General features: G+C 44.3%; 1 protein-coding gene across 1 annotated transcript; it reads left to right on the forward strand.

Moving 5' to 3' along the window:
* The first annotated feature begins 4207 nt into the window (after positions 1-4207).
* On the forward strand, positions 4208-8211 carry LOC114033803 (nuclear receptor subfamily 2 group F member 1-A-like). Its single transcript, XM_027849424.1, has 2 exons — positions 4208-4722; positions 7253-8211. Exons 1-2 carry the CDS (start codon positions 4281-4283, stop codon positions 8209-8211), a joined length of 1401 nt encoding a protein of 466 aa, XP_027705225.1. The 5' UTR covers positions 4208-4280.
* The last annotated feature ends 4518 nt before the right edge of the window (positions 8212-12729 follow it).

The raw sequence follows: 12729 nt of genomic DNA on the forward strand, positions 1-12729 counted from the left end.
CTCTCTCTCTCTCTCTCTCTCTCTCTCTCTCTCCCCCCCTCTCTCCCCCCCTTCTCTCTCCCTCCATCCCTCTCTTCTCCCTCCCCTTCTTTTTTTCTTCTCCTCCTCTCCCTTCTCTCACACACTCTCTCTCCCCATCTCCTCTGTATGTTTCTATCTTGCTCTGCTTCTCACTCTCAGGCTCTTCACAGTCTGAGTTAAATCTAGGTCGTATACATAGAGCCTGCTTTTTTTTTTTGTCTGATTTAATCTTGTTCGTTTCACCTTTTCACTGACCAGGAGACATGAGTGAGAGTTTATTTGGGGAGAGGGAGAGAGAGGAAAGGAGCCCACTGTTGCATAGTCAATAACATCCTTTTTATCAATGCAATATACAATAGGGGCGGCTTGGCCCAGAGAACCTATTGAAAATCTCCTCATTATTCGGGTTGGGGGGTTTGTGGGGACAGACAAATAAAACCGTTTATTCTGCTATTAAGAGTGATCGGTTCTACTCATCGCCAAACCATCCCACGCTTCCACTATTTCAGGTTTGAAGGAGAGTAGAAACATTAAGCTCCCATCACACCAGAAAACATCCAAATACACCTCTGCTGGGAATTTAAAGAGAAAACAAGTGTAAAAGAAAAATCCATCTTCATCAATAAAACGTGGATACTTTACATCCACTTTTACCTGAGATGGTGTTGGATTTCAGAATGCTTTGGCTGAGACAAACTTTTACATTATCCCGAGTGGAGCGCCTACTCTTTGCTGCTGCTTTGTCAGAGACACCCAAATGCACTAGAGCCTCTTTGAACACGTTCTCAAAGGTGAGGGGGCTGGGACTGAGACATTGGAGAATATTCAACTAATAGAAATATTCTATTCTCCCAGTACAATCTCTCAAGTAAAAAAAAAAATCCATTGAAAGAAATTTCACAGTGTTGTCTTTGGTTGCAGTAAAGGCACAGGCTCCGCGGGGGTGGGGGTGGGGGTGCCGCGGTAAGTGAACGAAGCTGCCCTTCCTAGGCTCGATGTCTGTCCGCTAGATGGCAGGCAGCTCCAGCTATTCTTCCAGGCAAAGGCGGCAGGGGGAGAGCCGAGCTTCCCCTTGTCCCTCTAACCAATCACAATCACCACCACATTTTTTCTCTCTCTTCCCCACCATCTCTCTCCCTTTCTCCCTCCCCCCCCCCCTCTCTCTCTCTCTCTCTCTCTCTCTCTCTCTCTCTCTCTCCCCCCCTCTCTCCCTTCCCCCCTCCCCTTTTCTATTTTCCTGGGAATCACTCACTTGCGCGCATTGATCCTTCCAGACAACAATTCGAGAACTTACTTTTGTTTTATTAATAATTATTGAAGTGTTGCCGTTTGGCAGAACCTAGGGACCAAAAAAAAAAAAAAAGAAAAGAAAAGAACAGAAAGAAAGAAAAGAAAGAAAGAAAAATAGGGAAAGCAAAAAAAGAAAACCGATTGAAAAGAGTAAAAAAATTTTTTTTTAATTACACACGTTTTAAGAGGAAAAAGTGTAAAGGAAAAGTGGATTTCTGATCGCATTTTGTGGCGGGGAGAATTTCAAGAGTGTGATTTATCGTAATTAAAGCTATAAAACCAAGACAGCTCTTTGGGCAATAAATGGGGCACTCTCCTCATTGCAGCTGAGGAAAAAATAAAATGAGCAAGGGTTAAATTGGAAACCTATTTCTTGGGTCATGCATATATATGGGAGTGGGATCAAAATTCATTTTATTACGCAAATCATTAAAATGGTAGGCTTGTTCACTCTCAATTAAAATATTCTTTTTCCCCTAATGGCACTCTCATCACGCTCATAAAAATCTAATAAATATATATATATATATAAACTTTTAAGACGGAATCAAAATAATTTCCTTCTAATCCTCCTTTCCCCCTTACGCAGTGCCTTCTCCCCACCCCCACCCCCTCGATTCTGTGTGTGTGTGTGTGTGTGTGTGTGTGTGTGTGTGACCATACACGACCCATACTAATCAGGTCTCAAAGTAAATAGCAGCGCAGGGCGATCTCAATGTAAATTGCGCTTGTCAGAAGAACACCCCCTCCCCCCAATCCCCCGCCCCTCTCTCTCACTTTCTCTCCTCCTCCCTTCCCCATCCCAGTCAGTAGGTAGCAAAGGGGAAAAAAGGGGGGAGGGCGGAGGAGGGAGGGGGGAGGGGATATCCAACCAATGGAGTGAAGGAGGCTTGGCTAACCTTAGCCTCCCATTTTCTCTCCCCCCAATTCAGGGCTCTGACCAGTCAGTCGCCTTTGATTATCAGTTGCCAGCAGCCCTTCTCTTGGCTCCTTGACATGAGCTCCATATAAGGCAGCGATCTCCATAGAAACGTGTCAGTTTCAATAGTAGTGTCAAAGTTCACTATATACAGACATTCGCGCAGATCCCCCTTTCGGAAACATTGCTCTGCTAGTCCTCCCGTTTAAACGCATTCAATTTTTGGGTCTCTCTCTCTCTCTCTCTCTCTGCTCTCTCTCTCTCTCTCTCTCTCTCTCTCTCTCTCTCTCTCTCTCTCTCTCTCTCTCTCTCTCTCTCTCCCCCCCTCTCTCTCTCTCTCTCTCTCTCTCTCTCTCTCTCTCTCTCTCTCTCTCTCTCTCTCCCTCTCTCCCTCTCTCTCTCTGACTCTCTTTCTCCCCTTTCATCTCTTCTCTCTCCCCACTCTCCTCCCTGTCTCTCCCCTTTCTCCTTTCTTGCATATTCTATTAGTTTTTTTCTTATCCTTCTTCTCTCTTTTTCTCCTTTTTTCCCTCCTCCTAGTCTCTTTTACTCCATTCTGGTTGGAAGAGAGAGGGTGAAACTTTAAAAAAAAAAAAAAGGAGACTCTCCCTTCGTAATCTTATTGTTATTATTATATAAATATATATACATATATATCTATTTAGAGGGAGGGTGTTGGTTGCCGGCTGAAGAGGACTTACTTAAAATACTAAAAAAAGAACATTTTTGGGCGATCTCCAGTGTTTTTTAATCAGCTCTGTGTGTTATAGCAGAAGAAACAGAAAGAAGAAGCAAGAAAGAGGAAAAGAAGAGGATTATTTATTCGACCTACTTTGGATGTCTTTTTTTTTGTAAATTCTTATTCCTCTTATTTTAATTTTTTTTTTAACTTCGCTGTGAAGTCGTCTACGGCGTGAATTTATCCTGTTTTTCTTCTTCTTCCATTACCTCCCCCCCACCCCCCAAAAAAGGACAGAATCACCAGCACCGCCACCACAACAAAAAAAGAGCAAACTGTGTAATCTTCATCTCCTGAATCCCGCTTTCCAGGACTGGTTTCCTGAATGGCTGGCTGCGTTTTACCCTGGACCTGGCCCCCGGACACTTTCAAGCCTTGATCATCCTAAGGCTTTTCCTCTCTTCGATCCTTCTGCTCTTCAGTTTACGCACCTCCAGAGCCCGGAGCACCCGCCCCGGCAGCAGCGGCGGCGGCGGCGGCGGCTGCACCAGCGGCGGCAGCTACAGCAGCACCACCGGCCCCAGCCTGGGCAGCGGCGGCGGCGGCAGCGGCGGCGGCAGCGGCAGCAGCAGCAGCGGCGGCGGCGGCGGCGGCGGCGGCGGCGGCAGCGGCAGCCCCGACCTCCTCCTCCTCCACCACCACCACCTCCTCCTCCTCCTCCTCCTCCTCCTTCCCCTGCTTCCTCTATGTCTGCACATCCTTTACACTCCTAGCACTCGGCCGGTGGGGTGTGTCTGTGTGTCTGTGTGTCTGTCTGTCTGTCTGTGTGTGTGAGAGAGGGAGAGAGTGTGTATGTGTGTATGTGAGTGCGTGTGTGTTGTGTCCGATGTTCGTCTCCCCCCCCTTGTAGCTCTGAATGCCTCTCCCTATAGCCTTATTTGCCGTTTCTGAATTTTCAACTTGAAGAAGAAGAAAAAAAAGCCAAGGGGGTGGGGGAGGGGGGAAGGAGAAATCAACCCCCAAAACGAGAACCGAAGAGGGGGAAGGGGGAGACAGAGAGGAGGGGAAAGACGGGGGAGGGGGGGCTGCAAAGAGAGAGAGAGAAAGAAAGAAAGAAAACGGCAGGAACAACAAACCGCACCAGGGCAGCAGCGGCAGCGGCACCCGGAGCCGCCGAGGCAGCAGCCGCCGCCGCAGCAGCAGCATCGCCCAGGTCCCTCGCTCCGGCTCCTCTCCCCCAAACCCGAGCTACCCACCTCCCCCTCCCCCTTCCCCCTTCCCCCTCCCCCTCCCCTTCCCCTCCCTCCTCTCTCTCCCCGGCAGCCCTCTGCGAGAAGCTCCGCTCCCCCAGCACTTTCTGGGCCCTGAGATATGGCAATGGTAGTTAGCAGCTGGCGAGATCCGCAGGAAGACGTGGCCGGGGGGAACCCAGGCGGCCCCAACCCCGCAGCCCAGCCCGCCCGGGAACAGCAGCAGCAGGCGGGTTCGGCGGCCCCGCACACCCCCCAGACCCCGAGCCAGCCGGGACCTCCGTCCACCCCAGGCACGGCGGGGGACAAGGGGCAAGGCCAGCCCGGCTCGGGCCAAAGCCAGCAACACATTGAGTGTGTGGTGTGCGGGGACAAATCGAGCGGGAAACACTACGGCCAATTCACCTGCGAAGGCTGCAAAAGTTTCTTCAAGAGAAGCGTCCGCAGGAACTTAACTTACACATGCCGTGCCAACAGGAACTGTCCCATAGACCAGCATCACCGCAATCAGTGCCAATATTGCCGCCTCAAGAAGTGTCTCAAAGTGGGCATGAGGCGGGAAGGTGAATATTTCTTCTCTTTTACTTCTAGCTTTGCTGTGTTTTTCTTTTGCTTTCTCTTGTTTTTGCTTCCCCTTCATTCGAAAATACCACCTTATCCCCCAACTCTAACCCTCCCCCTTTCTCCTAGCCATCTCCCCCAGCTTTACACCCCAGGCTTCGCTTCTGCTGACACCCCCTCTCTCTACCGACCCCCGGTCTTCACCCCCCCCCCGCCGCGAAAATCCTTTCCTGTACACCCCTCCTTCTACTTATCCTGATGAGGATTTTTTTTTTATGATGAGGATTAGAAGAAAAAAAACCCTCACTTTCTTAGTTCTGCTGTGTCTTTCCCCCCACGCGTGTGTGTGGCCGCTTTAGTATCTGTTGGCATGATGGGGGGGGCAATGTGGCGTTTTGTTTTGTTTTGGTTTTTTGGTTGTTTTTTTTTTTTTGCAAAGCTGTATTTTCTCCATTCCCCCTTTAAAACCTTTATTAAATAGGAGAGGGTAGGAAGGTGGGAAGGGGGACACTTTACAGTAGATTCATTGCTGTCATCATCTTTTCTGAAGCCTGGCTTGGAGAAAGAGGATCGAGATTTATTGCACTTGTAGGTCTAACGGGGGGGGGAGAAAGGGGGAAGGAAATCTGCTCGCATTTAATGGTTCCCTCTCCTATCCAACGTGCTGCAGTGTGCTTCTTTCTCTCCAGATCTGTGGCCTTGTTTTCACTCCTACTTTGAAAGGAAAGTTTGTGACTGATCCCTGCTTTTATAGTTGTGTCATTTTTTAAAAAGCATGTTACTTATTTTATTTTTCCACCAAACTCTACCCTCTGCTTAAATACTCCATACAAATGACAATTTACAGCGTATTTACCGTTCCTTCTTATTTCACCATAATGCCTAGTCTGCAGCTGGCATGAGCTTCCACACCATTTAAAGCCTGGTTTTGTCAGCACAAGTTTGGATGTTGGGTATGCCTCAATTTCATATGGAAAGATATGCTGCACTCTTTTATAAAGAGATTTAGCAGTTTACAGTTAAAGTTTATCTTCTTACTATCGTTAAAGATGTCTTATAGTCAAATAAGATAACCAGTCAATTTTGCAGAGTGAAAATTACTCTTTTAATTGGTTTTAAAATTATATTTTATATGCCACAAGAAAAGAAATTGAATTCCCTCAGATCTGGAAGAGCTGGCAAATATGACGACTTCATTTCGTAGCTCCAGGGAGCTTTTTGTAGGCATTTGAAGAAGAAGGGAAAAAAAAACTTTGAATTGTGCTCTCATTTAATTGAAAAATAACTGCCAAGTTCAAAACTATACTGAAGTGGGGAAACTATTCTAGTCCCATTAGATTTTAAGGGCTCAAATTGCATTTATTACTTCCACTAAAATTAAGATAAAAGTCAAAGTTAAAGAAACTATGAATTGTTAAATGGTAAAGTAAAATTATAACTATATGTATATATAATAAATACACACAAGCATATCAAAATGCATGTGGGGAGGGGGAGCAACCTCAACTTCACTAAAGTTGCCTTTGTTTACATGACAATTTCAATCGCTGAGACTGTGGAAGTCAAACATACACATACTTTAAAAAAAAAAAACTTTGTTGAGCTTTAGGAACTCAAAGCATGCTTACGTTTTGCATTCAGATGGTTAATGAATCCAGGGTTTTTGCAGTTGCAAGCTAGTACATTCACTGGGCAAAAGCTGTCTGCAGGGTTTTGCAGTGGGACCGCACAGGACAGACATAAATTATATTTCCTACTTTTTTCAATGATGTTTGGCTACTGTAAGTTCGAAAATTTTTTATTTTCATTGAAAATATTCAGTCTTTCTGTTGTTTTTAACAGTAAGAACTTTGTATGATGTGGTGGGTAGAGGGAGACGGAGTGGTACTGGAGACTGACTTCTTAAAAGTTGTAAGTGGTTAGTAAGGGTATGTAACATGTATCTATTTTAAAGACAATTTTGTAGCATTTGAGGGTGATGTGGAAACACTTTATGAGCAAAACACTGATAGTTTGCAAATCAGTGTACTTAGGGCACTTGCCTTAGACCGCAACCATTTCGTCTGTTTTTAACTCTGGTTTGTTGAAGTCTGGAGGGATGAGTGGGGTTTTATTTTCTAAGCATATTTTCTTGGTTATCTTTTCTGGGGTTTGGACAAGTGGTGGTTGAGGTGTGGGGGCAGGACGATGGCTCTTCCTATGAGGTCTTATTCGCGATGAGTCTGTACTGAGTCTGCAAAGAGAAGAGAGCAGAACGATTGCCGCACTTACCAAGATTCTGCAGTTGGATGGATTGATACCTGTCTGGATCTATAGACCCCTGTGTAGCACTGCGTGTTTATGTGTGAGTCTGAAAGTATGTGTGAATGTGGTGTGTGTGTGTGTGTGTGTGAGTGAGTGTGCGCCTGGGCGTGTGTGTGTCTGCGGGGAGAGGCACTTGCATTGTCTCAGGACCCGCAGCACCGTGTTGAGGAGATGTTTGCAAGCCCCTTGGATGCACATTTCCTCTTCTTTTCTCTTTCTTTTTGTCAGCGGTTCAGCGAGGAAGAATGCCTCCAACCCAACCCAACCCAGGCCAATATGCCCTCACCAATGGGGATCCCCTGAACGGTCACTGCTATCTGTCTGGATACATCTCACTGCTGCTGCGGGCCGAGCCCTACCCTACCTCCCGCTACGGCAGCCAGTGTATGCAGCCCAACAACATCATGGGCATAGAGAACATCTGCGAGCTGGCCGCCCGCCTACTCTTCAGTGCCGTCGAGTGGGCCCGCAACATTCCCTTCTTCCCGGACCTGCAGATCACAGACCAGGTGGCCCTGCTGCGGCTCACATGGAGCGAGCTGTTTGTCCTCAACGCGGCGCAGTGCTCCATGCCCCTCCACGTGGCCCCGCTGCTGGCCGCAGCGGGCCTGCACGCCTCGCCCATGTCCGCCGACCGGGTCGTGGCCTTCATGGATCACATCCGTATATTCCAGGAGCAGGTGGAGAAGCTCAAGGCCCTGCACGTCGACTCTGCGGAGTACAGCTGCCTCAAAGCCATCGTCCTCTTCACATCAGGTGAGGGGTGGAGGAGAGATGGGAGGAGGGAGGGGAAGAAGGGGTGGAGGGAGATGCACAGAGGGAGGGTTGGAGAGGCGGGGGAGTTGCGATGGGGAGAGGGAGCACAAGTGCTTGGTAAGAGCGAGAGCCAGCTTGATGCCCCCCCCCTCCCCCGTCACCTCCTCTTCCTCCCCAACCTCCTCACCCTCACCTCCGGTCCGACAACCAGATTGCTTGAATGGGGGGTTGGGGAGGGGGTCGCTGCTGCCAGGTTTGGAGTGGATCTAGGGGTGGGTGGGCCTCTGCTGCTGCTGCTGCTGCTTTCTCAGTTACTGCCGCAGCTTACTCTCACCAGCCCGATCTGGGCAAGAACAGAGGATGTGATGGCCTGGTTAGGGGGTGAAACAAACCAGGCTGACTATCTCTACCTCTTCTCTGTCAGCGTCTGAGTGAGCTGAGGGAGGAGAAGAAAAGAGGAGGACTTGAGAATGTTGGTTTCTCTTGTATGGTACTTTCACTGGATGAATTTCTTGACTGAGATTGTTTACACACACACGCATAGACACACACAAATTAAAAATAAGAGGATAGAAAGAAAGAGGGAAATCAATCCAAATAAATCATAAACAATATCGCTTTGTTGCTGCCGGATTTCCCCTGATCGGAAATCATTCCGGTGCTTGCAGTTGCAGATGTTATTGGGATCATAAAAAAAAAAAAGGATTCGATATAAACAAGAAAGATAAAAAACAAAACAATACTGTAGAACTCAGAAGGAAAGTAAGATTGCGTCGGCCCAAAGATAAATCTTTTTACTATGCAAACCCCACCAATATTGGAAATTTAACAGATTGCTGGGGAAAGATATCAAATTAAGTGTAGGTGGTGGTAACTTGAATGTTAACAATCCTTCTTATGATAGATGGTTCAAATTAACTTGTAAGAAAGTGAATTAACATGGCTTTGAAGTGTTCTCATTTTAAACTATGTGAATTCTATACCTGTCTTATTATCATATCTTCCAAACAGCAAACATATAAACACCAAAGACAGCAGGTAATAGAGGGAAATGTAAACAAAGCCAGAAAAGAAGTCACATATGTGCATTCAGAGCTCTTTAGAGCTTATGTGGTCCTTTTCCACTTACATATTTAGTAGTGGTAGTATCACTACTATTTGTGTTATTTTTTAATTCTTCCATATAGAGAAAAATAGATTCCTAATAAATCTATCCTACAGTCAGAAGGAACCAAATGAAAACCATTCTCTAGCAAAGATGGCAAAACCTCCCAAGGCCTTGTTGAACAGTAAGCAATTCATAATCTATCAATATTTGTTGCTTTTCATGCTTGAAAAATAGTATTTACATTGTATTAAAATGACACTTAAATTTGCACAATATTGTAATGTAGCAAATGTAGTATTAATATCGATTTGAACAACAGATAATTTATTTAGACAGGAGCACCTAATTTGTATGCAGGGTGGCCAGAGCCATGTACTTTGACTGCCCCCTTTTACTTTCGGTGCAAATGCAGGTCTGCTGGTAGGAGAGGAGTTATTCTTTGCAGGAGGAGAAAGTGCGGACCTTAAAACAAATGGAAGATTTATTGAATAGCCACCTCAATAGTTTGAATGCATTTTATCTTAATAAGTCTTCTTGATGGAAACATGTTTTTCAAAAGTGACAAAGAGACTTGAAAGCATAGATCAGGCTGATTTAACTCTGGAGCATGCCTGTAGACTTACCTACTTTTTACACTCATTCACTGTGGAGGTTCCATCAATAAATAGGCCAATCACAGTGAAGTTGATTTTTTTTAACCCTATATAGTGAGGTCCTAGGAAATAGAAATGTGACACTGGAGTGTAGAATGGTCTACTCAGGGAAGATCTCCCCTCCTTTCTTCTACTCCAAAGGCATTGGTTCTACCCACTTTCCAGCTCCCTTGAATTTTCTGTTCACATGCCCCTTCTCCATGTAGCCTAGAGAACTATGGAGTCTACAGTGAAGTCTCTGTAATTATTAACTCTTTTATTTCAATTTTATATTCCTAAACAGCAGCATTAAATCCTTCTTAGTAAAACAAAACAGAAGTTTCCCAAAGAGCTTGCTTGGATGATAACTTAAAGGCACAAAGGGTGTCTAGTAAGTTAATAATATTATTTTGTTGAGAAAATGAAGGCAGAATATCTGAAAATGGAAATACAGCTGTAAGAAGCAATTCACCCCCTCCCCCATACACATTTCCACTTTTGACTAAACTTGTTTTGATTGCTAGCCAGAAGGGAATTCATGGGAAGCTTTCTCAAAGTCATCCAACTTTTAAGTAAACTTTGAGTGACGGAAAAAAACATTTTTAGACATTGTCCAAAGAAGTTTGCTAAGGCTAAGTATTTAATGCTGGCAGGGGGGTCCCCTGTTGTGGTTTTTACATTTGGGCCCTGGATGGTTTGTTTAATCCTTAATATTCTGGACATCATCCAAGGACTGGGTCATGACCTGAACTTACTTAGAAAAAAAAAACTCTATTAATTCACACACCTAAATATTTCTTCAGATAAATGAGAGCTTTTCTGAAAGCTGTCGTCTAGTTAACATAAATACAATAAATCCATTTTCAGCACAATAATAACTTTGATTTCTAGTTATGGCAGCTGATTACATCTATATTTTCTAAACACTAAACTCTCCTGAATGCACCACATGAAATACATTCTCTACACGACAAAGGCTAAGGCTGTAGAGCCCTGAACAGTAATGGTTATTTATTTACATAATTTCTTTTCCATACAGTGTAGAAGAAATATTGAGCGTCCCCATATTGACACTGCCATATAAAAAGAGAGACACGAATTTTGCACATTATGCCTCCTTTTCTTATCTGAGATATAATTCATGTAGTGTAAATATGTATTGCATTACACTTGCCGCAGCTATCCAAGAGCTGTGGATGCAATAACCTAATCGATCTAAAAGCCTATTTCCTTCTGTTCACCATTGGTGAAACCCTTTTTCCAGTCAGAAAAGGAAAATTAACTTCCAAAGTCCTAACCGGAGTACTGATCAAGCCAAATCCTTCTTTCTTCAGGAGGGATAGGAGTGGATATCTAAATGGCAGCCACAGCTTTCATGAAAAAAGACAGCAAAATCGAAACCTAGCTGAGGGAAGGATGCAGGGTTCAATGCCCAGCCTTTCCGCTTCCTTCAGTCAAGGGTAATAGATGTAGGTTAGCGTCCGGTGACCCTGCACTTTGGTGGGCACTTATCGTAAATATCTGATAAATATTTTACAGACCTTAAGGGGATGACATATGGGTCTTATAAAAAATCTGCTAGGGTATTAGGGGGAACCTTTTCATATCGTATTGTCTGGATTTGAATAGAATCCTGGGGCATAATAGGGAGATAATACATGTATTGCAATACATGTAAATATGAGCCTGCTGGGTGGCAATCACTGTAGTCCTGTTTAGATTCAAGGCCAAGAACAAACCTATGTATTCTTTAGCTAAACAGGGTGCAAGTGTTTTTTGTTTGTTTGTTTGCTTATTTTTTCCCAGTAAATCTACCTTACCCTGGATTTTATTGTTAAAGAATATCACTGTATTAACAATATAGTATGGATTAGCAAAGCAGTCTGGCTTGGGAAATTATATATCTGAATATCTGAGAGCAACCTAGTCTGGATCTCAGGTCAAAGGATTCCTTTCTCAGAAGTTCTTGAATTATAGCTTGTTTTATTTGTGTTTTTTGCTCGAGGCCATGTTTTTGTAGATGAAGGAACTCACAAATCTTTGTATCCAGTTCTTGAAATATAAAGACATAAACTTCAAAAATATAGCCACACCCCGGTTTTGATTTGAATCATTTGTTGTGTCTTTTCGGGGTCATTCTTCTACAGACACAATTTTCCAATGTCCTTTTGGGGCTATTATCATGCATTAAGACATACATAGATCTATACAGATAGAGTATTACTAAAGTCTGGCTTTGATCTCTATTAAACCTTCCCACTTAGTAATGGTTCCTCTATGATCCTTATGTTTTAAAAATATTTATTATTGCTATAAGAAACAACGTGGATATTTGAACTATAAGAGTGATTGTGGCTTCCCTTGAACCCACTTTTCTGTACTAATCAGTCAACATAAAGTAACCTGATGTTCTGCAATATTATTAAAATAAGGACTCTAGTTGATGTGAGATCAGCAGATAAGGTTTGAGATCATATCATTCTTCGAAGTGTTTTCCTCTCTTCTCTTCTTCAATAAGAATCTTCTCTATGTCTGCTACATTTTAGCTGGTGTTTAGGCACTGCAGCCATTCCTAGCTTTGTGTCTGATAGCTGCAGATGTCTCCTTAGCACACGGCCTGGAGTAACTGAGCCATATTCCTCAAGATTATTATACAGCTTACAAAGATGCGACCAATTTTCAATTACTTGATCTAAGATACAGATAGAAGTGTGAGCTTTCGCCTAGGAATTGCTCTTCGAATTCCTTACGTAGGAACCTTAAACCCTATATTGCTGAAGCATTGGACTTGATCTAATTCCCAGCATATCAACAAACGACTGCCTTCCCTCCCCACCCCCCAACCTCCAACCCTCTACGTGTTTATTTGCTACTCAATCAAGGTTTGGGTCTAGGATTTTGGCTGCTGTTGTTTTGGCTTCTATTGGCTCCAAGATCCATTTAGTTCTTTTTCTGACTGAATATTTCGCTAAGGTTCTTTAACCCACCCCCACCCGCCTCAAATCAACCGCTAAAGCAATCATTTTAATGAACTGAATACCCTGAAAGATTCTGCCCTTCAGGCTGAAGACAGGTTGCTGTGTGTAGAAAACATGGCTTCAGTCTTACATTATTTAATCTAAAGGTGAAGGAGGAAAAACAAAGAGAGGGAGAGGTTGATGTCGTGTGTGTGTGTGTGTGTGTGTGTGTGTGTGTGTGTGTGTGTGTGT

Source organism: Vombatus ursinus, unplaced genomic scaffold (assembly GCF_900497805.2).
Source record: "Vombatus ursinus unplaced genomic scaffold, bare-nosed wombat genome assembly UNPS02007421.1, whole genome shotgun sequence".
Classification (NCBI taxonomy): Eukaryota; Metazoa; Chordata; class Mammalia; order Diprotodontia; family Vombatidae; genus Vombatus; species Vombatus ursinus.